The following is a 27294-nucleotide window of genomic DNA, read 5'->3' as shown; positions in this document are numbered from 1 at the left end:
TCGCCGACCGTCCCGTTCGCCGTCACCAGGCCGCTACCTGTCGCCGCAGCGCCGACCATACACTGGCCCAGCCCGGGGCCGGTCAGCGAGCCCATATCCGGAAAACTAAAAGCAGCAACCGATGGAGGTGCGGTTGCTGTTCGTCGAACTGACGAAGATCCTCCGCCGCCGACGAAGACGACAAAGAGACCATCTCGACGACATAATAACGACACGCCGCCGTCCCGACGAAGTCAGGAAGCCAAAACTACACCGACGAAAGACGACTTAACGACGCGACGTTCCAGCTTCAGTTCAACACGACGCAGCCGTGATCCGACGCCAAGACCTAATTGCAATGCTAGACAAAGAACCACCGACCTCGACGTGCTTCTCGACGGCCACGCAGTCACCACTTTAGTGGACACAGGAGCCGATTACTTCGTCATGAGTGGACCCATCGCCACGCAGTTGAAGAAAGTTAAAACTGCATGGGAAGGCCCTCAAATTCAGACCGCTGGAGGACACCTCATCACGCCGACTGGAATCTGCACGGCAAGAATAACCATTCATGACCGGACTTACCCTGCCACCTTCGTTATCCTCCAACACTGTTCACAAGACATCATTCTCGGTATGGACTTCCTGGACCAACACTGCGCAATCATCGACCCGAAGTCGAAGTCAATAACGCTGTCGGAAGATAAAGCTATAGTGCCGGAGAGCCCTCGTAGTCACCACGCCTTGAGTGTGCTCGAAGATCAAGTGAGCATCCCGCCTCGCTCCTGCATTGTTATTTCGGTCGGCACCGAAACGCCCGCTGACGTAGAAGGCGTCATCGAAGGCGACCAACGTCTACTGCTAGACCGTGACATTTGCGTCGCAAGAGGGATCGCTCGACTGCATGGAGGGAAAACCGAAGTGTTGCTGACAAACTTCAGCCGGGAGTTCAAGCACATCAACAATGGCACGACGATCGCGTACATCGAGGAAATTCTGGAAACCAGTAACGCGTTTTTCTCTCGGATTCCGCCGCATCTACCCCGACGACCATGGTTCCCGAACCAGGCTACGACATTAATCGAAATTGCCCCGTGATTAAGCACCACCAGCTGAGAATTCTGCTCCGACGATACAAAGGCTGCTTTTCGACGTCACCGAGGATCCGACAAACACCAGTCGCAAAGCATCGCATAATCAACGAGGGATGCGCTCGTCCACTCCGCCAGGGCCCTTACCGAGTTTCGCCGCGAGAACGTAAAGCTATAAGAGAACAAGTCGACGAAATGCTGCGCGACATCATCCAGCCATCGAAAAGCCCGTGGGCATCCCCTGTTGTCCTTGTGAAGAAAAAGGACAGAACCCTACGTTTCTGCGTCGATTATCGTCGCCTGAACAAGATCACGAAGGAGGACCTATACCCCCTGCCACGGGTAGACGACGCATTGGATCGGCTCTGCAACGCTAAATACTTCTCGTTGATGGACCTGAAGTCTGGCTATTGGCAAATAGAAGTCGACGAAAGAGATCGCGAAAAGACCGCCTTCATCACCCCAGACGGCCTCTACGAGTTCAAGGTTATGCCATTTGGACTGTGCTCGGCGCCTGCAACGTTCCAACGCGGGATGGACACGGTTTTAGCAGGATTGAAGTGGCAGACCTGTCTCGTTTACTTGGATGACGTCGTTGTCTTCGCCGGAAATTTCGACGATCACCTTAGGCAGCTTGCAACAGTACTAGAGGCCATCAAGTCATCAGGCCTTAATCTGGAGCCAGAAAAGTGCCGCTTTGCTTACGATGAGCTTCTGCTCCTAGGCCACGTCATCAGCAAGTCTGGAGTCCGCTCCGACCCGCAGAAGACAGCTGCTATTGCAAAGTTCCCGTAGCCCATCGACAAGAAGGCAGTGCGTAGATTTCTTGGCATGTGTGCCTGCTACAGGCGATTTGTCAAGGACTTTTCACGCATCGCTGAGCCGCTGACACAGCTAACTAAATGTGACGTCGAGTTCAAGTGGGAAACGCCGCAGGCCGACGCATTTCAAGAACTCAAACGACGCATGCAGTCGCCGCCCGTACTTGCGCACTTTGACGAGCACGCCGATACCGAAATCCACACTGACGCCAGTAGCCTAGGCCTCGGTGCCGTCCTAGTCCAGAGAAAAGATGGACATGAACATGTGATAGCTTACGCTAGCCGGTCGTTGTCAAAAGCGGAAGGCAATTATTCTACAACAGAAAAGGAATGCCTCGCCATCGGTTGGGCTACAGCGAAATTTCGCCCTTACCTATATGGCAGGCCATTCAAAGTCGTCAGCGACCATCACGCCTTGTGTTGGCTAGCTAACTTAAAGCACCCTTCAGGACGGCTGGCACGGTGGAGCCTCAGACTACAAGAGTACGACATCACTGTAACATACAAGTCCGGACGAAAACACTCAGATGTCGATTGCCTATCACGCGCCCCAATTGATCCGCCGCCGCAAGATGACGAGGATGACGACGCCTTCCTTGGAATAATAAGCGCGGAACAACCGCCGAACAACAACGAGCGGACCCGGAGCTTAAAGGCCTCGTCGGTTATTTGGATGGGCACATCGACGCTGTCCCTAGGGCATTTAAGCGTGGACTGTCTTCGTTCACGCTTCAAAACAACCTACTCGTGAAGAAGTTCTCACCAGTCCACGCCGACTACCTTCTTGTTGTTCCGTCAGCGCTGCGTCCAGAAGTACTGCACGCCCTACATGACGATCCGACAGCTGGGCACCTCGGTTTCTCCCCGACGCTATCGAGGATACAAGAACGGTATTACTGGCCGCGCCTAACCGCCGATGTCGCCCGTTACGTCAACACATGCCGAGACTGTCAGCGACGCAAGACACCACCGACAAGCCAGCGGGATTACTACAGCCGATCAAGCCTCCTTACCGACCTTTTCAGCAGATCGGGATGGACTTGTTAGGACCGTTTCCGACATCAACATCCGGAAATAAGTGGATCGTTGTGGCGACGGACTATCTCACCCGCTTCGCTGAAACTAAAGCTCTACCGAAAGGCAGCGCAGCCGAAGTGGCGAAATTTTTCGTCGAGAACATCCTGCTCCGACATGGTGCTCCAGAAACCCTCATCACCGACAGAGGAACGGCTTTTATAGCAGAGCTCACGCAAGCCATTCTGCAATACAGTCAGACAAGGCATAGGAGGACAACGGCCTACCAACCACAAACGAATGGTCTTACGCAGCGGCTGAATAAGACCCTCGCCGGCATGCTAGCAATGTACGTCGACGTCGAACACAAGACCTGGGATGCCGTTCTGCCGTACGTAACATTTGCTTACAACACGGCGGCACAAGAAACAACACAGATCACGCCGTTCAAGCTGGTTTTCGGCAGGAACCCGACGACGACGCTCGACGCAATGCTGCCGCACGTCACTGACGAGGAAAATCTTGTCGTCGCTACCTATCTCCGGCGCGCCGAAGAAGCCCGACAGCTCGCCCGCCTGCGAATCAAGAACCAGCAGATGACCGACAGCCGACACTACAACCTCCGACGACGCTTCGTCGAGTACCAGCCCGGTGACCGTGTTTGGGTTGGGACCCCTATACGCCGACGAGGACTGAGCGAGAAGCTTTTGCGTCGCTATTTTGGACCGCACAAGATCATCCAACGTATTGGCGCACTGTACTATGAGGTCGTGCCAGACGGCATTTCGCTATCACAGCGGCGCCACTCACGACCTGAAATAGTCCACATTAGTCGACTCAAGCCGTACTACCAGCGTTAATGAACTTTGGGGCTTCGCGTAACTGACCTTTGGACTTTGTTTCTTTTCGTTGTTTTGTTACTTATGTTTAATAAGTGTCCTTTTGTGTTTCGCTCTCTTATATTTGTAGCATCGGGACGATGCTTTTTAAGAGGGGGGGTATTGACACGTGTACTTATCTTTATCGGGCAAACACATTCCGCCGCCTAACAAATGTTATCGCACTGCGCGGGACGCGTCTGCATTTATCTGAAGCTTCTGCAAAGTTACCGATGCTTCTATCCGCTCTCTGTTGTCGCCGAACCTTCTGTTATCTGATTTCATCACCTGACGCGAATGGTGTAGAACTTTGTGGAGGCACGCGGGTCCGTACGATTAGTCTGGAACATTCGACGACTGTTCTTTAAAAGCCGACGCGCTTGACCCGCTGATCAGATTTCCGACGATCGCCGACCGTGTTCGCCGCTATCGTTGTGCTATAAGTGTAGCCTGTTTTTGTGGGCACAGGTTCGCCCAAGAAAAGCTTGTTTTGTATTCCACCGTATTGCTGCTTTCTTCACCGTCACTACCACGTGACAATATATACATATATGTATTTATATATATATATATATATATATATATATATATATATATATATATATATATATTGGATATCCTTTATAAAAGAAACGGATACCCATAGGACGTCTTAGGGATATCTGTGCTTGCTTAGGTAGTAAACGAATTTATTTATTTTACCCGCAGTGGTTTGCACATTACACAAGGGAGGGCCATATTACAGACCAAATCTGTAAAAAAAGCAACTTATAGAACAACTATAAGGAGTATGAAGAATCGGCAAATGTAATGCAACAATGCACAGTTGGCACTAAGAAAAAGAATAATTGCACGATCTAATAGTAAAAACAAACAGGCTAAAACAGAAGAAGAAATTGAGTAGAATATAAAAAAGCATTATTAAGCATCTTATTCAAAGAACTCTTCAAGCGCGATGTATCCATTATAGCAGTAGCTCCTTGTGGCCGCTGATTCCGTTTGGAGGTGGTTCGAGGTAAGAATGTATGTTAATAGGTCACAGTTCTACAACGAGGAACAAACTTTTCGTAGTGAAGTAAAGTTGCATTATCAGCTTTCCTTTGTATGTGGACGCCAGTCTGGCGCCAATTGGACCGTAGAAGGCTCTGGTGCGAAAGGCATGGCTGCATTGTCAGAGGCAGCACTGCATAGGCTTGAATCAACTAGCCGAGAATGTTGTCATTCCAGTGACTACTCAGGAGTATTTCTCTTTCTTTTATTTTGGGGGGGGGGACATAAGACTGCGTGTCAGAGCAAATTTAGTCTGCGCAGATGAAACAAATTGGCCGCTTTATCTTATAGCCACAAAAAGTTCCGTTTTATCTAAGACACTTGCAACAGAAGATATCAGTCCTAGGGCCAGACCTTGCAGCTCAGAGTCGATAGTTCTTTTTTTTTTTATTGCTAGCATAACCAGATACACTGCTGATAAACACGCACCCAGACGCATTCGATTGTGTCATTTAGGTGGTGTAAAGTGCACCAGTGCGCAAGGCCATGAAAAAGAGTTTCACTTCAACAAGCACTTTTATTGCGACTGGTTGCTTTGCGATATTTGACTCACAAAATTTTACCTGTTTCACCTAGTAAATTTTACAATTTTTTTGCATATTGTTTGAGTCCTTGGACTTTCGATAGAATAACCGCCTTCGATGAATGCATTGACTGGAATCCAGAGAGCAAATTTATGCACAGATCCTGCGTTACAATGGGCGTATTGGCCTGCGCAACGGGACAACGTGCAATCGGCAGAGGCATGCTGGATGAATCTTTTCAGCATTTTACAGCTTCCGAAGCTTATCACAGCGAAGCTCTTAGCCTCTCGTTCGTCGGCATTTTTCTTGTTTGTCCGTGAGCAGAAATTGTAAGCAGCAGTCCATCAGCACGATGCCTCAAACCCCAGTGAAGTCGAGGCTGCCAGCACTCACCAAAATTAAGCGAAGAGTGCATACATTGATTGAAACCAGCCATACAGCAAACAGAACAGCATACGTTCCAATAAAGAGCAAGCTCGCAACAAGCATTTGAACCATCAATGAAGCATTGAATACACCACTCAGTAGTTGCAGTGGTGTTTTTGCAACAGCTTCGTTGGACATCCATTTTCGCACAGATGGTAAGAACTTACAACTGCCAACTTGGTGAGCCAATTTGTCGGTCAGCTGGCCTAGTTACTACGCTACTGCCACCCTCAAGAGCCCTGGATACGACAGGACACGTTTGGCAGAACTAGAAGGCATGGAGGCAAGAGTTCGAGCTCTTCGCAACTGCTACACACTTAGACCAGCAGCCGAAAGAGCTAAAGAGAGCCACTTTTCTCATCAATACTGGGGAGGTCGCGAGTAAAACGTGCAGCACTTTGGTATTTGAAGCTGGAGAACAGCGACATTGAAGTACTGAAGCGAAAGTTCGAAACGTTCTATAAACCAACGCTAAAGCTAGCTTAGTACGAGTCTCTGCTTGGAAAGCGTGACCAAAAAGAAGGCGAACACTTTAATGAAGGGTTAAGTGAACTTCAAGAAAGGTTTCCTTCAGAAAATGCTTCATTTGCCAAAATTGATAAAATGTGCCGAGCTTTGAACCGCGTTAAAAAGCAAAGCGAAGAAATTTAGTCTCGCATGAAAAGTAGCGTAGTAGACAACGCAGTTTCTCATGTGAGTCGGCGCTGTAGCAAATGTCAAAAATTCACGAGGACCAGCAAGCATGCCCCGCAAAGGAACGCACGTGCGTAAAATTCGGCAAAAAGAATCATTTCGCAGCCGCACGAAGACCAGGAGCGTAACACTTGCAGTGAAAGATCAAACAGTAGTAACACTCGAAGCCAACAGATGCAAAAATTCTTTCTTACTTTCTTTAGAACTTTTATCAACTTTCTATCTTCTTTAGTAACATCCTATAGACTTACTTTTTAGTAACGTTTGTCACAAAAAAGTTGGTTACTTTGTTTCTAACTTCATTATGCTAAAAAAAAGTCACTAGAATGTTAATACACACTATTTTAACTTTTTAGAAACACCATTCAATAGGAAGTAAATAAAAATAAATATGCTTCTTAAGGTACGTAACCCAAGTTACAGAAGCGTGCAAGAATATTATTATATAAGGTTATAATTATTCAGAGAACATGGCTGGAGCAAGACAGTCTTGTTTCATGCACAGGTGTAAATTTGCTTCATTTTCAATCAACTTTCTAGCAACACTGGTTATTAAAAAGCTTGTAAAAATGTGTTATTGAAAAATGAACCGATGGCATAAACTTAATTATGAATGCGTATGCGAAGACTGGCTGCTTTTAAATTTTTTTTTGCACACTAACTGTTTACCTAATTTTTAATCAGCTTCCTAGGAATAGATGATAGTAGAATGTTCACAGCAAGAAATTGCTTCTAATACCAGACGCTAAGAGGAAATGTGGTCTCGCCAGTTCAAGATGAGGGCACACATTCTCGAAAACACGACAGGTAGCGCCATAGGAAGCGTCTATATGAGCGGTGATCAAGAATTTGTGCTCAGAGGTGTCAAAAAAGCCAGTAGGTCATGCACCATTGCAAGCAGACGGATCTGCACGGACGGTGCGCTGATCGGCTCGCGTTCGCCAACTAACGCGGGGGGGGACACACGGTCCGATTCAGTATCCGATCCGGCATCCGACGCGCCGGAACGGCAGCCGGAATCGTGCTGTTTCGCCGTGACAAAGCGCCGCATCGAATGTGAGGCGTGCGACAAACCGGGCAAATTTTCATCGTGCGATTAGTCCGACAGCCACACCGTCGTTTGGCCGCAGCCAATGATAGTGCGGCTGGCATGTGACGTTCTCTGACGTTCCCTCCACAGAGGACGGCTTCTCACAGTCTTTTTTTTTTTTTTTGTCCTTGCCTGCTGCAGTTTGTTTCCGAAACGAAATCGTTACCAGTTCAGTAAAATTATCTGGAACGTGTGCCTCTTACGCAAAACAGCGCCTACTACACTAGCACTAAGCTACTGGCGAAATCGGGAGCAGCGACGCGAGGGCATTTCGCGGGCAGACTACACACACTGAGCCAGGCTGCTCGCTTCGTTTGCACGTTTGCCCTTCGCAACGACTGCGTCGAGTAAACTAATTTTACTTATTAACGGCCGACCTTAGTGCACAGTGTTAATTGTTTTGGCAAAAATAAGCGCTCTTCGACGAGATCGGGCTGGATCGCAAGCGCTGTCGGCCGCAGCGTCCGCCTAGCTAGGCCTACCGGCCCTATCGCTGGCTGTTAGCGGAGCCGTCAGTGGACAACGCGCCGTGGTGAAGTGTTCTGTCACTCGCAGGGGCATAATTTTATTGACAGTGTTCGCGTAAAGCGAAGCAGTGTTGTGTGGAGTTGTTTATATTGCGTTTCTCGACGTGGATATGAACTCAAGCTGGGGGACTGGATCTAGGCGGAGCTTACGCGCCGCTCGATCTTTCGGATGCGCGCACCGTGTGCATGCCTACAGTGGACTAGAATAGGGGCAGTGTGCTCACTGCCGCGTCCCTGCGCCGCGTCGCCGTGGCGCCAGTGGCGCACTCGGCGTCGACTGCTCTGGCACCCGCCAGAGGCGCTGCCGCCTGTTTCTCCTGAAAACTTCCCCTCGCTTCGCGTGGAGTGTGTTCTGTTGGATCGACATGCTGTCAACTGCAAGTCCCGCCGGCGTTTTCAGCAGTATCCTCTGTGCTTGCTCTGTGATTGACGCTTCACTCAATGTGCACTGTGAGTGAGTTAGAATGGCAAGCCGCCGTCGAAATTACTACTTTGCACCCGGGTGCAGAACTGGCTGCAGTCGCGTGAAAGGTACACCAAAGGCGCCTTTTTCAGCGTTCCACGCGAAGAAGGACGGCGAAAGAAATGGGAGAGGGACCTCCACCGTGCCGATAGGACCCTGGATGGATCTTGCGCGGTCTGTGAGTTGCACTTTGAACCACGTTTCATAATTGGGGACTTCGTGCACCTCATATATACGGGAAAGAGGTGCGCATTTCTCGTGAGAAGCCACTACTATCAGAAAACGCTGTCCCCGTGATTCTTCCGAATTTACCACAGTACCTGACGAAGACTACACCGAAGCCCAGGAGCAAAAGGAAAAGGTGTGAAAATGACAAAGCACCCGCGAAGAAAACAAGCCGATACGCACTGGACAATAACCATTCGGAGTTTTCACCAGCTGCTCCCGGCGCTTCCAGGACAGACCACTACTCGGTGCAAGAGGAGGGCGTTACGGCAGAGCGTCAACACTGCTTGTGGTTTCTTTTTGATTTAAAGACTCCTTTCTAGTGTTGGAGTTCACATCAACTCCCCGACCTTGACGGAGTGCTTTATTGCACGTCGAGCAACCTAAAAGAAGGCGTTGTCACGTCCGATAAAGTAGTCGTGTGCCTCTGCGACAGACAACCCGATGTTTACTTCAAGGTATATATAAGGGGACAACTGATTAAGGAACTCAGCCTGAAATCTCCGGAACAAGCAGAGAACGTGCTGAAAAGCGTGGACGGGGCAACGTGTACTTTAAGAAAAGTTTACGCCATTTGAGCCGTATCTTGCCACACAACGATAATCGTCATCTGCCTTGTCCGCATTTCCTTTCCTTAGCGCCGCGAGCCCGGTACTTCCCAGTAAAGAACAGCATGCGCGTTATCAGCATGACATATCATTCCCGACAGGAAAGTAGCGGGCGTGGCGCTTTCAAGAAAGGAAACGCAAGCAAGGCAGATGACGATTGTCGTTGTGTGGCAGATATACACCCCAAGGTGTGTACCTTTGTCTAAGAGTGCGATATAGATGGGGCAACGTGAAAACGCTTGCTTTAGTACAACACACTTCCGCGCTGCACGCCCCTTACCTGAGAAAAACAGAAAAACAAAGTGGTGGGTAAATTCGACGCGGTGGTGCTGGAAACACGGAAGCGCGGTCATTGTGGCGAAACCAGTCTTGCAATTTTATCGATCAGCAGGAGAAAACACTCGAGTGTCCCCTGTTATGGTGACTGCAGCGCCCATATCAAGCTGTTCACAAAACAGTGTTAATAGCAAGGTTAGTTCATTTATGCTTCCAGCAACAAAACATCGCCAACCATCTGTAGATAAACCGCAACAATAGTAATTCAGTTCAGTGCACACTGCGAAGGTGCACCAAAAGAAGTTTCGTGCATTGCACGTCGTGCATTTTACTTTTATTATGGTCAAAACAGCAACGCGCGATAGCCGCTTTACCGCAACGCGTAGGAAAGTTTCAGGTGACGCTGCGAGCAGCGAAGTGTCTCAAGCTCTGCCTCGTTGCGCGCACTATAACTCTTCTTTTACACTGTATGCATGCCGTGTGCCTCGAATCTTCGTATGCCGCATGCCGGAGTATGCAGCGCCGCACGTTGGGTGGGACGCCGAATCGTACCGTGTGTCTCCTGCATAAAGCTCACTCATGGTTCGGCTTAAGTCCCTGTATTTGCTTTATAAATAAGGAAGCCTACCTAGGCACTGTAAACCCAACAATTGGGGCCGAAATACCTGCCCTCCTCACAGCTACGGCTTCCTTTGAGTGACAAAGTCTGATCTCGAAGGCCGTGCTTTTGCAAACTGCATGCGCCTGAAGCAGTTGCGAATCTTGAAGGCACTATCCGCTCCAATTTTTTTATATGCATTTCCTTAAACTTCATATCACAAAGTACAAAGTACATATTTTTACAAATTACACACTTTTCGACCCAATAAATTTGTTAAGGGCTCCCTACCGATTGTTATTAGGAAGAAATACGTGATTTTCTCTTTTAAGATACATTTTTCTAAAAACCGCAGTGTGGCGCTACTGCAGTATTTGTTTGGTTCACAGAGCACGTTGGTTGTACTAAGTGCTCGTTGCTGTAAGGCGGCAGTGGAATTATGTTTTAGAAGTGCCTAGAGAAAATGTGCTCCTTGTCGTGTGCATTAACCATCGCAAAACCTTCCGGACTCGTGTAACGCAATTAGTTCGCCGTGTGTTTCGTGCGATCCACCAGTGTCGACAGTGAGTGTCCTACTACAGCACCCGTCCGAGCTACCTTTGTTCTGCCGAGCTGCCTGCCCGCGCTTTCGTGAAAAGTCTGGTACTGGGGCTTCGAATCGTAGTGTAGGGAAGATTGTTGAAGGTTGTGCTTTTGTGGAGCTGGAGTTAATCGCAAGTTCTACAGTGCTTGTGCCAGAAAAATGTCGGTGCCACGGTACCTGTGAGACGTAGGAGCGTTTGCTAAGTCTTGAATGGTAAGCAAGTTTGGCGCTTGCACGCATTCTTGAAGCCTATGATTTACGTAATGAGCGTTGTGTAATTAGCTATAGCAAAGCGCTTTCTGATCGTAGGTTGGCCATCTTGCTGTGCACATTTAGCAAGGAATTTCACGAAAGCTTCCTCTCATGTTACAGCGTACTTGCATTCTGCTGTGAAATATATGCTACCCGCCTTGATTGCTATGCCTGAATGGGCACACTATTATGAAAACACTGAAATTTGCTGTTCGTTCGGTAGTTTCCTGGCAAGAAGTTATTCGCTATATAGGCATTCCCGCAAGTACAGTACATGTGTAATGTTTACATCGATGTATCATGAGCTTTGCGCGTTCGCACAGGTTTGCTATGTTTGACGCTTAAGCATATAGAGCCTTCTATGAAGATTTTTGTATGTACAGTCAACAGCAAAAGTTTGCGGGACGCGCGAGCGCGTGGCAAAGCGACCCTACTCCCCTTCTAGCGGTGACCCCTGGTGTCGAGACCGACGCCTACACGCATGCGCGTCCCTCCCAGACTGCAAGCGTGCATGTTTGCGCGTTTCCTCCTTGAGCGCCGGCGATATCCGAATGTAGCCGCGAGGTAGCCCTCTTGCGATATGCGCTGTGGCGGCTTCGACGGGCGAAACTGTGTGAAACGTGTTTAGAAGCGTGAACTTGCGGGCGCTACTGCGGCCGCTTTTTGTCGAGTCACGAGCGCTGACGCATAGGGCTGGCCCGGTGGCGAACGCAACAAGTAATTTTTTTTTTTGCTGGGCTGCACCTTCTCGTGGCCAATCTTCGTTGTTACCTTCTTTTTACGAACGGTGCGTTCTACCGCAGAAGAGCGTGGCAGAAGAGGCGCTCTATGGAATGAGACCGGCAAGACGAAAGTGGACAATTGATTTCCGTTGTATACTAAACGAAGTTCTGCCCGTCGAAGCCGCCACGGCGCATATCGCAAGAGGGCTACCTCGCGGCTACATTCGTATATCGCCGGCGCTCAAGGAGGAAACGCGGAAACATGCACGCTTGCAGTCTGGGAGGGACGCGCATGCGTGCAGGCATCGGTCTCGACACCAGGGGTTCACCGCTAGAAGGGGAGAAGGGTCGCTTTGCCACGCGCTCGCGCATCCCGCGAACTTTTGCTGTTGACTGTACATAGTTCGGTTTGGGGTTCCGCGTCGCTAGAACCTGTGTGTATTGCTTATGTTCTTGAGTGTCTTTGCGTATTTTTCTACCTTGCAGAGCAGATATAGGCCGATATTACAATAACGAGGTTTATTTTTAATCGACACATTTCAATCAGACGCCGGCCTTTAAAAAAGACATAGATCGACCAGATCTGAAGAACGGGATGTCAGCTCTTGCAATCGTAGGTTAGGACAGTGCGTAATAAAATAAGGACTGCGATTTTGTAGCGATACTTACCCCTTGATTCTATACCACTGCTGTCGCCCACTGCTAACGGCCGGCTGTTGCAGTACGTAGCACGGGCAGGTGCGTCGGTCAAACCACTAACGAATAGCAAAAAGGAATAGCATCGCTACAAAATCGCGGTCTAGCTTTTAGAATGTTTTTTATGTGCTCAATATTTTTTTTAAATCAAATGCTCTACGTTTTACTACATATTTGATTTTTGTTGTTGATTGTCCTGGTAGTCTGTTGTTGCTGCTGATTTCGTTCCTTCCTGAAATTTCACTTGTTACAAAATAGTAGTGTAACCTCCTGAGATATAACAGAGACATTTGTACAACCAGAGGCAAATTCATGTAGCTGGCTGTGTGAGGCTCTCTTTGAAAATCAATATGACACCGGTAAATCACACATTTTCAGGTTCACAGCGCAATAAATTAAGGATTTCTTACTTTTCGAGGCTATGCGCGTTCTGGAGGCATCCCTACATTCCGCAGGAACCTGCTGAACTGCTGAAAGCTGGACAGCACAACGATAAAGCACCTGATTTGTGTGCTTTCACAAAGGTGGGTACAAAACTGGCGCTGCCTTTCGAGTGTAGGATACATTTGTATAATATGCAATCATTTAACTGTATTGCCATTTTCAGGATTTCTAGTGGCTGATCACGAATTTTATGTTTTGGTGGAGTGCCCTCCGTGTAGTGAATTTACCTAAAGTAGTCTCCTCTGAGTTAAATATAATTGGGGTCTTCAGTAATTATGCCTGATATACTCCATATAGGCTCTATAATAATCTAGCCAAATTGCCTTTTATGAACCACGAATTGAGGTTTATTCACAGCACGAATGTGCTCTAGAGCGTCTAGAAAAATGTGTTCTACCACCTAAAGACATGGTTTAGGCAAAAGTGCCTTAAGCAATGCTTTGCACAAAAGTTCTATCATCAAGCGTTTCACGGAAGCCTGTGTGGTCGGTATGAAACATGACAAAGAGATAGACCAACCAAATACAACATTAAAAGCAATACATTTCGGCTTCCATATGGAAGCCTTGTTCACAATGGGGCAAAAAAAAGTAGAAGTGCATATTTAACTACGTTTTAGCATAAGATGGGGCTGCGCTCCTTGTTTTCAGATGAGCGTGTGTCCTGTTTGTTGCATCTCTAGGGAATCCGGGTACAGGCATGGCTGCATATTTCATCCCTGCCACGGCGGCCGCATTTCGATGGAGGCGAAATGCGAAAACACCCGTGTACTTAGATTTAGGTGCACGTTAAAGAACCCCAGGTGGTCGAAATTTCCGGAGTCCTCCACTACGGCGTGCCTCATAATCAGAAAGTGGTTTTGGCACGTAAAACCCCATAATTTTTTTTTTTCATATTTCTTTCCCGGCCGATTATGCTAGACACTATCCAGGCACTATTCTGTTTAGTCATTGCTGCATGCTCTGCCAAGGCATTTGATGCCACTCTTTTCTTATCCACATCCTTCTGATGTTGGCGTAGCCATTGTTTAATGTTACCCATCGCCCTAATGTAGATAGCATTCATATACACATCTTATGTTTCAAAGGTCAGAATTCATGTCAGGAAAATTTTTTATCCGGTTTGTTACTGGGATGGCGGTCTCGATGGTTTAGCATGGCTTGTCACTGGGATTGCTCTCTTGTTTGTTTAGCGTCTTGTCGGGTTCTCATGGATTTGATATTGTGCACAATGAGATGTTAAAAACACACCTTGCATATACATGAAAAAAGCTTTACAACAGAGATAACATATATGCATGGGCACATATATGTGTCAATAAAATACTCGCGCCTCATTCCTCTCCTACTGAAAAAGAAGTTATTTCTCCTCGAGGGCATGGCTGCTTGCACTAATGAACCTCCAAGCGAAGGTTTTCTCTAATCCCAACTTTTGATATCTAAATGTTTATGTGGCATGTACAAACTCCTTCCATCAATTTCTCATTGGGACGAGCTGCCTAAAATTTAATTTTGAGTATAAATTGCAATTATTAAATAATTTAACCTGTCTTCTAATGACAAAAATTCTATGCTGGTACCTTGACAAACCTTTTATGAAATTGGTTTGATGTGGCCCAATATACAGGCATTTTTAAATTGAAGGTATCAGTACCTATTAAAGATTATGCTAACTATGAAAATGCTGGTTGTGTATGTGGTTTATTCACTTTGTCAGACAAAATCTTTACACCCATGTGCAGTCAGTAAATTGAAAACTGCATGTCTGCAAGGGGAAGTCAGTCAATTGTATTCGAATACAATTGCATCTTGTTTGATAGTTCTCGAGAACTTGTGCGTCACTAATCGAGCACGGCTTGACCCTTGGCCCAATCAGGCTTGACTCAATCAGGCTTGAAGCTTTCACTTTCTGCTAATAGCTAGACCAGCACCAGATCTCACTCTGTGTCAAGGGGTGGCACGCATTTGCTTACATCTAGGCAGATGCCCATCTTTCTTTCGCATTCAAGTTCCCAATACTTTCTAGTCTTAGGTGAAACTGCACAGCTCAGCACAACGCTTGTATGGTATACGTAAGGCTGCTTTATTCTTTAAACCGAATCAACAAGAAGCAGCTACTTCCGTTTTTGCAAACCTTACCCTATTTCCTAACCATTCCTTGATCAAAAGTGTATAAAATGAATCTGTGCTTGTTCCATTGTTTCACAGGTAGACATCGGTGACGGTATATATGTTGAAAAGGACCTGCTGAAGAGGCTGTGCTTGAACGCTAACAACTCAGACTTTCAGTTCGCGGGGGGCATCGTTAAAGCTCCTTTTACAAAAGAAGAGGTTGAATGGACGACCTCGTTTGGGCGGCCGTCAAATGCCTTCCACAGAAGGATCTGTCGGATTCCAAGAAGGTCAACGCCATACTCAGTACGTGTGTCACAAAGAAGCATCATAATATTCTTTGTGCCGTTTTCAACAAAACTCCTTTCATGGCAATTTCAGTGCTATCTTAGGGTAGTGCTTTCTTTCCTGCCAAAATAGCTATTAACCTGAATATAATAGCGTATTATAATGCAAGCTTTGCCACCATAACTAGAAAATTGTGATTACTGTTGGCGTATGTATATTTGTGATAGAGGCCCTGGTCATATGAATGCACTGATAATATAATATCCTGTCTTGTGGAAAGCTAACATGTTTAGTAACGAGCTCACTTTGACAATGTCTGCCTGCACAGCAAAGGCATTTTATAATGTTGCTGTAGAACGTCCAGAATGCCTGTTCAACTGCTTACATGTTGGTTGTTTCATTTCTTGGTTCTTAAGTGCCACACATAAGTCAACTCGTCTCTGTACCTGTGCCCAAGCAAAGCTGCAGCACAGTTTCGACTGGAACCTTGCCTTTCCTAACAGAATTCACACATGAAACTTCCATGTACTGGTGACGATACGAATATCGCAGTTGATTGAACTGAAGTTGATTTAGAGTTTTTGTTTGTAGACGACAATTGGTATGATAGAGCCTATGTGTCGTGCATCTGTTGGTGTTACGAGCATCCACCACGCTCCCAGCTCTAATGGACTAATTCAGCCATTTCATGCATTTTAGGACTTTGCACAAAACAGGTGGATGTGTTTAGAGCTCACAGGGTTGAAAACTTGTGTCTTTTGCACTTCCTTTTTAAGAAACAGATGTATGGTGTGTTGCAATGTCACAGTAGCAAAACCAATATATTGCCTTTTTTTTCTTCTCTTTTCTAGACTACACAACGCAACATTTCAGCGTACTTCCAGGGCAGCTGAAGAACTCGTCCTCATTACTAGCCCCGGGATATTAAATGGATGTGTTCAAGCACAAATGCTCACCTGTCTTCTTCTGTTGCATGCCACACCTATCCACTTGGCAGCCACTATTCGCCACAGAAATATAGTTGACAGGATGTTACTAGTAAGTTGTTAGGATGTATAAAGGTGGTTAATAGATAGTCCCTGCACAGTTTTAGGAAGTACATAAAATTTTTATTTAGAGATAATGAAAGGTAATTTTTGCAATATCTAATTGCAAAAGTAGTTATCTGAGACTAAAATTTTTATGTACTTCCTAAAAACTGTGAAGCGACCATTTATTAACCACGCTCATACATCCTAACAACTTCCTAGTAACATCCTGTCAGCTGTCTGTTTGTGGCGAATAGTCGACAGGATGTTTCTAGCAAGTTAAGATGTGTAAAGGTGGTTAATAAATAGTCCCTGCACAGTTGACACATTCTACCGACATAACAAGCAGTCGGTAAGAATTCTATCGACATTTTATATCTATATCTTCAATTCAATATCGGTGGCCAATAGTCGGTAGGAGGTTACTAGGATGTTGCGGTGTCTAAAGACGCTTTATAGAATGTCGATAAGTTCTAGTAACATTTGTCTAAAGATGGTTTACGAAATGTCAAAAATTTTTGTAAGGGAATGCAGACAGACAAGCGGACGATTTCTGGTTGGAAACGATAACGCAAACGAGCAAGAAAGATGATCGCTGGACTCCAATGGTAAAAATAGAAGAAACATCCGTCATCTGCAAGCTCGACACAGGCGCGAACTACTAAGTAATATCACGCATTCGTCTGCAGAACACAACGCAAAAGCAACCCACACTGCGCCGTCGTTCTAAAAACGTCTTTTTTTTTGCTTTCAGAAGAAAAAAGCAACAAAATGTGCACTCCTCAATGTGACCGGCCCTTAGGCAACGTAGGAAACGGAATTATTCGTAGTGGAAGACGACGTATCCGTTACTCTAAGCGGCTTAGTGGCAGAGAAGCTGAGCTCGGTTCGTCTAATTGCTTCACTGGGCGCAACAAGATTCCTGCGGCGTAATGAAGCCTTATGAAATCTTTCACCGGATTAAGCCAGCTCAAGAGCGTCAACCACCGCGTGAAGCTCAGACGCGGTTCCCAAACAGCCTTCAAGTCAACACGCTGGACCCCGTCTGCAGTCCAAGGCGGAGTTAAGTTGGAACTGGACCGCATGGATACATTCGGAGTAGTACCCGAGGTGACGGAGCGAACAGAGGAATCCAGCCACACGGTTATCGTCATAAAGAACGACAGGGTGGATATGACTTGATCCATCGGATTTGAACATAGTGGCGCTGCAGGAAAATTATGCTATGTCAAAGCTAGAGGATATTGCTCCGTCACCGAGTGGAGCACAGTACTTTCTGACTTTGGATGCTGCTACTGGAATGTGGCAGATACAACTGGCTGAAAAAAGCTAAAAAAATCGCGCGATGAGTTCTCCGTTCGGTCGTTACAGATTCCTACGTTGCCGTTCGGTATTTCTTCGGCTCCGGAAGTACTTCAGCGCGTCATGCAAAAAGTACTGGAGGGTCTTATAGGCACAGCATTCGTTATGGATTACATTCTAGTCTGGGGTCAAACTAAAGAGCAGAGCACAACTTGAAAGTAAGCCTAAAAAATTTCATTTCTTGCAGGAAGCTGTGAAGTACCTCTGGTACGTGTTAATGCGAGATGCGTTGAGCCCAGATGGAGGCAGGCTGGAAGACATCCTTCGCGTGGAGGCGCCTTGGAAGCGGAAAGTGCTACAGATATTCTTGAGTAGTGTGATTTCAGTGTACCGCATTCCGAACATTTGAACCGTCGCACCTTCGCTCCGTGAACTCTTGAAAAGAAAACCCGCCGCATGGGTTTGGAAGGACAGACATCACGTGAGCTTTCAAGCACTGCACGACGCACTGGCAAAAGCTCCATATTAGCATACTCCCAAAGGGGAAAACCAATCACTATATCAGTAGACGCCAGCCAAACTGGAATTCGCTGCGTGATTACGCAGGATTGACACCTGTTAGCTTACTCATCCCGCTCGCTGGCGGAGAAGCTGCAGGGATGCTCGTAATCGTTGACGGCTATGCGAAGATCCAAGGCTACGTTTTCGGACAACAAGAAATCATTGTAGAATCGTATCACAAACCACTCGAAATGATTTTCAAAAAAGCGCTATGTCAGTGCCCTCTCCATCTGCAGCGTACGCGCCTGAGCCTGCAGAAATGCCACAAACGGTGCCACCAAAGACGCTGCGGGAAAACAACTCTTTGTTGCTGACGAACTATCATGTTTTCCAAATAAAGCACAGGTCTATGAAGAGTGCGCTCATTTCCATGTTAACGACATCGCGTGTCTTCCAGCTTCCGACGGGGGCCTGGAGCCAGTCCTGCAAGAGATGGACCGTGACCCAAGCATGGTGCAACTTCGCCAGTATGCAAGTAAAGCGTGGACCAACGACAAAACGGATGTCTCTCGCGAGCTAAGCAGCTACTGGAGCTTAAACGATGAGCCGCGTATTCAAGATCGCGTGGTGTCCTGGAGCAATTGACTCATCATTCCTGCGATACTGCGCACCATGGTACTTGGTTGTTTTCATGCTGCGTACCCAGGAGCAGAAAAAAATGAACGCTCGAACTTGAAGCGTAGTCGTCTGGTGAAGCATAAACAGCGATATTGAGGAAGTAGCTCGAAGCTGTCAGTTGTGCCAAAGGTACAAACCGAGAAATGCGGGACTGCCGCTGCTAAGTCAACACAAATCTGAATTTTGTGCTGCTTTGCCTGAGTGGCAGAACTCTGCTCGTGACTCTTTCCTGAAGTCCCTGATGCAGAAGCTCATGAGTCGACAGACAAGAACGCTACTTCCGGTACGCACTAACGGTGCCACCCAAGATGGTGCGGCTACGGCTTCGAGACATTAGGCGTAAACAATGCCAATTCTACCAGAAAGGTACACGGCCTCTTTCAGATCTCACTGGCTTGACCGCGCTACTCTAAAGCGTGCCCTAAAGAGTGTGGTCCCCTGTCAGGGCCGTACAATCGTTTGAGACCCCTCGAGCGTACATCGTTGCAACAGAAGAAGGGCAACAGTTTCAGCGTACACGACAACACCCCAGGCTGACTCCTACTCCTTTGGCTGAACCCGTCATGACACCAACACAACTGCCTCTTTTGCGAGCCGATGGCGCCTCCCAGCCATGCGAGTCGAGAGAACTCCGCAGAAGCCAACGCAAGCGTCAGCCGCCACGAAGATACGCTGCGCCGAAGTTCTAAATCTTTAGATGTTTAGAATTTAAAAAAGAGAGGAGCAAAATGAGGAAGATGTGACGTAGTGCAAAGCCAGGCCATCAGGTGGCCGGGAGCCGCCCCATTCGTGTTCTGTATAAACCACTACCCTTCGGGAATAAACATTCATGCGCCATGCTCTGAATAATCTATGTGGTGTAAAAAAAGTCGACATGACTTGCGCATCGGATGGCTTTCTTTTCTAGAAGGAAAAGCCTGCTGATACTGCATTTTGTTGTCGTGCCCCATAATAATAAAGAATAGTTTAAATTCGACCGAAAAAGTGAAGGATAATATTGGAAGAATACTCAGAAGTGGAACACGTGGCTACTGAACAACACGCCAAGCGTTTAGATTAGATTATGGGGTTTTACGTGCCAAAACCACTTTCTGATTTTGAGGCACGCCGTAGTGGAGGACTCCGGAAATTTCGACCACCTGAGGTTCTTTAACGTGCACCTAAATCTAAGTACACGGGTGTTTTCGCATTTCGCCCCCATCGAAATGCGGCCACCGTGGCCGGGATTCGATCCCGCGACCTCGTGCTCAGCAGCCCAACACCATAGCCACTGAGCAACCACGGCGGGTGCCAAGTGTTTAAGACAACTTTCTGACAACTATATGTACGTGCTAGTTCCCATAGAGTTTCAATGATTACTAGAGGGAACTCTGGCGCTGTAATGGTTCAGTGACCATGGGAATGATGGGCAGTGCATGGGTTTTTCTGATTTTCGTGCGTGGTGCATCAAACGATTTTGTGAATCCGTTTATTACGCTTTATTAGGGCCTACGTTGGACAAAATTTGATAACCATTTATACGTTTTAATCCAGAAGGTAAGACTACGGCGACCGCATTTTGATGGGGGCGAAATGCAAGAACACCCGTGCACTTAAATTTAAGTGCACGGTAAAGAACTCCAAGTGGTGCACATTTCTGGAGTCCACTCACTACGGCGTGCCTGATAATCAGCTCGTGGTTCTGGCACGTAAAACCCCTTAATTTATTTTAATGAAGGTAATAAAACTCTGTAAGCTCACGCAGTCGCTGCTAATTGCAGTGGTTTTGTTTGTCCAGGCGTCGGTGGAGGAATGGTTCAATAACATGCTTCTGCGCTAGAGATCGCGTGTTCGAATCGTGCCGTCGGACAATTTTAATAATGTTTGTTTTAATTATTTATAACGCAGTACTTTAATAAAACTGACCACTTTGCAATGTCGCGAAGCTTTTCAAAGCCAGAAGGATGATGCTTAGGCTAATGCATGTAGTACCCCATCATTCATATGGTAAGAAAAATTAAATTATGGGGTTTTACGTTCCAAAACCACTTTCTGATTATGAGGCACGCCGTAGTGGAGGACTCCGGAAATTTTGACCACCTGGGGTTCTTTAACGTGCACCTAAATCGAAGTACACGGGGCCTTTTCGCATTTCGCCCCCTTCGACATGCGGCCGCCGTGGCCAGGATTCGATCCCGCGACCTCGTGCTAAGCAGCCCTGCACCATAGCCACTGAGCAAGCACGTTGGGTATTCATATGTTGGCTAAACGGCCCAGCTTGCAGGTTCCTTAGGTACTAGAGCGACACTTCTCTCTAGTAGCTGTATGAAACTCTATGGGAGCTTAACAACAAATGGTTTCAAAAAAAAAAAAAAAAACGACGCCCAACACCATGTGTTCTCGCACTACATCAATAGAATTGACCCATATATTTAAGTGCGCTGTACTAACGTACTTGTTTTTCGCGGTGAAGATTATGGGCCTCAATTTTTTAGCATAGGTTATGCTTATCGCACGTGAAACCCAAAAATTTACTTAAGGCCGCTTCGACATATGGGAGGATAAGAACCAGAATTAAATATTTCTTTTAAGTGTGAAAATCAAAATAAACCCTGTATATTCGCACGCCAATAGAAAATAAAAAGAAGCGCGGTATTCAAGAGCAGCGCATGCTACAAAATCGCTACGCCAATTTAGTGGCAGAAAGAAAGCTTACTGGGAAATACTTGTAGCAGCGCCATCTGCAAGTTTTCATTGAAATAACAAGATAGAGCTTTTTTTTTAAGAAGGAAGTGTCAACTTTATATTGCCACTAAGTGACGCTACACCCGTTGCCTGAAAGCGAGCCGCGAGAACGTACTGCCTAATACGCTATATCGCCTCCGCGCTTAAGGCTCCCGTTATAGATGCTTCTTGTGCGCACTTGACATGTATATTGTGTCTATCCAAGTTGAATGCAGTTGCTTTCGTACCTTTATATTTGTCACCTGCTCGGCAACGGCCGTAGCAACCGCAGCGGGCAAGATCATTCCGGGAAAGCGGACGCTCCGCGGTTCTCACTTTCTCTGCATGTGACCATGTGACGATGCCCTGCTGTAGTCCTGAGCTAGTCATATTGCAAGTAGTCGGCTTGGTGGCCGCAGTGACGCGACAGTTGCACTGTTCTTTTTTTTTTGGTCTGCCTATGGCAGAAATCAACAACACAATCTTTCACGGTAAGAAAACGCGTTTTCCCTGGTGTCGAGAGTTTCGATGACGGCGAGCTTTTTAAATGTTAACTGTAACTAGGTGTTTGTTATCTTCAATATTCATTCGCTGTGCTTCAGCTTGATTGATCGTAGCACGTCTGAGTGGCCACGTTGTTTTGACAAAAAATGCAATCGTAGGCTTGGTGCCCACATTTAAGTTTCAGCGCTGCCCTGTTTTATCTTCACACAGTTTATCGTTCTCAAATAACTTGTGTTTCGTCAACCTAACGGTATGTTGCCTTCCGCACGCTCATTGTTTTTGGAATAAAGATGCCGCATGCCTTAGCTCTGTGGGCAATCACTTGGCTACTTCTCCGTATTAGCATGCGATTCTGTATGCTATTCTGTATTACAGAATAGTTCCGATACACTATCCTGTAATACAGAATAGTTCCGAAGCACCGTCCGTCATAATTATTTTTAATGTGATTTTTCGTAAGGGCCGCAAACAACACATTCCATTTTTCGAGTAAAAGCACGGCTGACGCAAATGGCCATTTGCATAGGGGCACCTGCTTTCATTAGAGAACTGTGTAAAGTAACGCATCAACTGCTCCGCCGAGTCACATTAGCTTTCGCACTACAACTTGGTGTGGCTGCTTTTCTAGCTGGTATTTGCATGCTGTTAAGCGGTCGCACTCACCGAGTTTCCTGTTCGGCTGAAGGCTGCTCTATTATTGTTCTTACCCCACGATTAGTACTAAATTCCTTGTTACACAAAATTTTTAATGTCTGTGCTAGCGAAACATGGCGTACGGAAACCAAGTTGCATTTTATTGAACTTCTCGCAGTGGAATGCTTTTTCTTAGTCCTCATTGTTTTTTTGCATATCAAGTGTCACACAATGCATCGCAAGCAAATTACATTTGGTCACCTAACTCTCAGTTAATTTAATATTTACATGTGTTTGAGCATGTTTACAAATACAGTGGAGGCGCATGCAGCGTCCATTGGTGATCATCATACTGGCGATATACATACTCAAGCTATGGGTGTTTTATAGGTATTTCTTATAGGAAGGGCCTTAGGCACTATAAAATTGGTCGTAAACCTGGGACGGATATGCCAGCGTCATCTATATACCCGGTATACCCGGTGCGAAGTGTTATGCTTCTGTTCTTTGTTTCCATCACTTGCAGAAGTGTTCATGTTCAGAAGTGTATGTGGGGTGAAATTGCGGGAAATTCTCGGAAGATTGAGCTCTGACGGAAGACGCGGCCCAAATAGCTGCTTTCGTCTTGACTACAATGTGTGTTTCTTTTTTTAATAATGTACATAAATTTTATAAACTGACTGTAACAGATGACAATTTTCTACTTGATCTGAGCAATTGCGACGTGCGAACATCTATTGCACAATATTTAGCAAAGGATTTCGTTCGTTTCCTTTTTCACTGGAAAAGCTAGTCTAATTGAATGATGGCGAATTGGAGCTGATTAGTTGACTGGTAATTTCCTGAACAAAGGAACAATCGGGTTCCCAACAATTAAAACATTTTCGTGAAAAATCTGTACACCTAAACGCGTACCATCTATGGCAGATGCCCGGCGTTGCTGTAAAAAATGCTGTTTGAGAAAACACGTGTGGCACCAAACTCTTTACCACAAGTTAGTGTTTTTATCTCCATAGTGCTGCTAATTTGAACATTCCTTGCTTGTCTTGGTCCATCGCAAACTTCCCGAAATTAATTGGTCGCTTGGTTTGTTTCCTCTGGAGTTACTAGTTATGTAGTTAACGAAAGTAAGCGTCACCTCTTTGATGGCATCATCTCACGATAAACGGAATTATTCTTGTAATTAGCATGCGACGCCCCCTCGGGCACAATCTTCGTTGGCCCGCCAGGTTCGGTGGCCTACCAGACTGGATGGAAAGCTTTGGTCACCGCACCAAATAAACACCGACGAGCACAGGGCTCGGCAGTCAATGATTGTTCATCACCAGCCTGCTGCGGAGCGTCTGTCTAACGGAGGGTGCCTGGAGCCCTCCCTGGTTCACGAACCCAGGCGTATCGCGATACTGTTGACGAGTAGCCACGGATCGTCCCACGCCACCTCGAGCGGCGAAATACTGCCCCCCGTCGCTGCCGCCATGCCACTGTACGGAAGGCTTGAGCCGTCCGACGGAGATGGGTCCGCCTCGAACACCAGGAGCAAGTCCACGTGTTCTTCCCGGCAAACGACACACTCGAGGCCAAACAGCAGGACATTTTTCTTGGCAGCTACGCGACCCGCGTCTTCGGTCTCCCTTGTCAACGTTCCCAAGCCAGCCACGCCGCATGCTAAGCCGCTGGGTTAGCTGCTCACCATACTGCGCTCGCATTTCAACCCAGCACGGTCCACACTAATGGAGCGTTTCTGCTTTAATAACCGGCGCTTCCGTTAAGGAGAGACCCTCGGGCAGCTCGTTGCTGCGTTACGAGGGTTAGCGAGTGCCTGCGCTCTAGGGGACCAGCTGGACATGCTGCTCCGGGATAGTTACGTCTGCGGCGGGGCATCAACAACCCCGCCATGCAGACGCGACTCCTGGAGCTTCCCGACCTCTCGCTGGACGACGCCGTGAAGGCAGCGCCGGCAATGGAAGCTGCCGCCAAGGACGCCGGCGAGATTGCACGTGCGAGTGACTCACTTTCGGTGGAAGCGGCGGTCAATAAGTTGGCGACAAAGGGCAGTACCTGCGGTCGCTGTTGTGGTGCCCACCTCCCCCTCAGAGTGCCAGTTCTCTCAAGCACAATGCTTCACGTGCGGGAAAACTGGGCAACTGGCACGAGTATGCTGAGGGGGGAAGTCAAACAGGGGACAGCAGTAGCAGTAGCAAGCCCGCGACCAGGGTAGCCGTCGCAAGGGTACGTGGCAGGGGCGCGCGGCAGCAGGCTCGAGTTCTTCCGCGGCCAGACTCCACGTCGTGGCCGAGGACCCGCCGATTTTCGACATGTGGCACACAGGCCTTGTACGGTCGTCTGTGCTTCCGTACATGCAGACCGTCGAATTGTGCGTGCAACCGATTTCCATGCAGCTGTTCATAGGGGCCAGCGTGTCAGTCATGGCCGCGAAACTGTTCAAGCGTGCCTTCCCCGGCGTATCCGTCGAGGCTTCGCGCATGATGCTGCGCAGCTACTCCGGGCAGCTCTCCCAGGTCCAGGGTCAGGCACAGGTCAGCGTTCCCTTTGACGACAAGGACGCAACCCTTTCTCTTTACTTAAGCAAGGCGTCGTCGCCGACGCTGTTGGGCAGAAACTGGATTCATGTACTGGGCGTTCGTCTGCCAGAGTACAAGGAAGCCAGAGTGCATGTGGGAGATACGTCCTCAGCCTGCTAACCGAGCTCAAGTACCTGTTCGAGCCAGGGGGGGTCATACTCGCCGGCACGAGGGCTGGCATCCATATACATGAGGGAGCCCAGCCTCCTCTTTTCAAGCTTCGCCCACCGCCGTTCTGCATGAAGGACGGGGTCATGCAGGAGTTGCAACGTTTACAGCGAGAGGGCATCCTGATTCCCGTTAAGACGTATGAATTGGCCGCTCCCATCGGACCGCTCCTCAAGCAAGACGGCTTGAGGATTGCGTCAGGATGTGGGGGGATTTCAAGGTTACTATCAAGTCTGTCGCTACAGTCGAGGAGTACCCGCTGCCTCGGATTGAATATCTCTGGTCAGCGTTGTCCGGTGTACAGAAGTTCACGAAGCTTGACTTCAGGATGCCTCCCGGAAGTTTGTCACAGTATCGACAACTTTGGGGCTCTTACAATACCAGCGCTTACCATTTCGCGTGGCATTAGCCCCGGCCATCTTTGACAGGGAGATGGACAAACTCTTCAGGGGCATGATGTCCGTGGCGGTGTACTTGGACGATGGCCTGGTTACCGGCACCGACGACGGGGACCACCTGCAGAACCTGCACAACGTCCAGGCACGACCGCAGGACGCCCGCCTCATGTTCAACCTCGAAAAGTGCATTTTACTGGCCCCCAGTGTTGAGTACTTGGGACACATCATTTCCCAGGCTGGCGTAGCCCCGGCTCCCCACAAAGTCTATGCTGTGCTCTAGACGTCTAAGTCAGAAAACAAGAAGGAGCTTCAGTGCTACATCATCATGCGACCTCATCAAATGTACAAGAGTTACCGGCCGAACCTGTCAAAACATCTACAGCCGCTCCATTTTCTGCTACGAGATGGTCAGGAATGCGTCTAGAAGAAGGAGCAGAACCGGGCCTACAGCGCAGCAATGAGCTTATCACCAAGGCTCCAGAGCTGGTACACTTCGATCCTTCCAAGCCTGTTGCCCTGACCGTAGATGTGTCGCCGCACGGCGGGGGAGCCATCCTGGCGAAACGGGACAAGGACAGCCAGGAGCGCCCTGTGTCGTTCGCTTCTCATCGGCTTCATGCTGCACAGCAACGCTACAGATAGCCTGACAAGGAAGGCCTGGCCCTCATGTTCGGGGTCGAACGCTTCCGCCCGTATCTTGGGGGTCGGAAGTGCGAGGATGTCACGGACCACAAGCCATTGTTGGGGCTGGTGGAGCGAGACAAGGAAGTTTCCGTGCAGGCATCACCTCGAGTAATACGCTGGGCCTTGAGGCTGGCAGGTTACAATTTGTGATGTGTGTGGTGCGCGACATGGTGCGGTGGTCGGGACGGACAGAGGTGGACGACAAGGAGTGCGCGCGTCGAGGCGAATTCCATGCTGGAGGAAAACGACGACGCCGAAGAGTGTCCGGCACGTGAACGCGCGGCGCAAGAAAAGAAAACAAGAGTAAAATTCCAACCAATTAGGAAAGACCACGGGGCGTCAGGCAGCCAATCGGAAAATGACTAATCGGCCAGAGCGGAAGAAAAGGCGAGGCGCGCTGGCAGAAGGGGCAGACGCCGGGCGAGTTCCAGAAAGCGACGCCAGGGCAAGGTCGGCCACCGGAGCGGGAGTTAAAGACGGGCTGTCGGGTTCCGGACCCGAGCCACCAGGACTTCACCCGACCGGGGCCTCCTGCCAACCCGTTCCTGTGTGTCGCCAGTCTACCCGGGCGTGCCGCCAGGTGCTCTAGGCCGGCGATCGTCTGCGCCCGTAGGCAGGACGAGAGCAGTCGGGCAACGGGCCCGAGTTCTACGTCCAGTGGCCCGGCCAGAACGTCCCCGCCATCTACTCGTGCCACCTGCTACCCGAGGCCGGCGTTCGAGCTTCTGTGCCCGTGGGCAGTACGAGAGCAGTC

The 27294-nt window shown here is 48.1% G+C and overlaps 1 protein-coding gene across 1 annotated transcript; it reads left to right on the top strand.

Moving 5' to 3' along the window:
* Window positions 1–15295: 15295 nt before the first annotated feature.
* LOC140215872 (uncharacterized) lies at window positions 15296–26498 on the top strand. The gene is made up of 4 exons (XM_072286211.1): window positions 15296–15377; window positions 18648–18725; window positions 25868–26039; window positions 26261–26498. Exons 1-4 carry the CDS (start codon window positions 15296–15298, stop codon window positions 26496–26498), a joined length of 570 nt encoding a protein of 189 aa, XP_072142312.1.
* The last annotated feature ends 796 nt before the right edge of the window (window positions 26499–27294 follow it).

The sequence above is a fragment of the Dermacentor andersoni genome, chromosome 2 (genome assembly GCF_023375885.2).
Source record: "Dermacentor andersoni chromosome 2, qqDerAnde1_hic_scaffold, whole genome shotgun sequence".
Taxonomy (NCBI): Eukaryota; Metazoa; Arthropoda; class Arachnida; order Ixodida; family Ixodidae; genus Dermacentor; species Dermacentor andersoni.
This window is presented reverse-complemented; position numbering and strand designations above follow the sequence as displayed.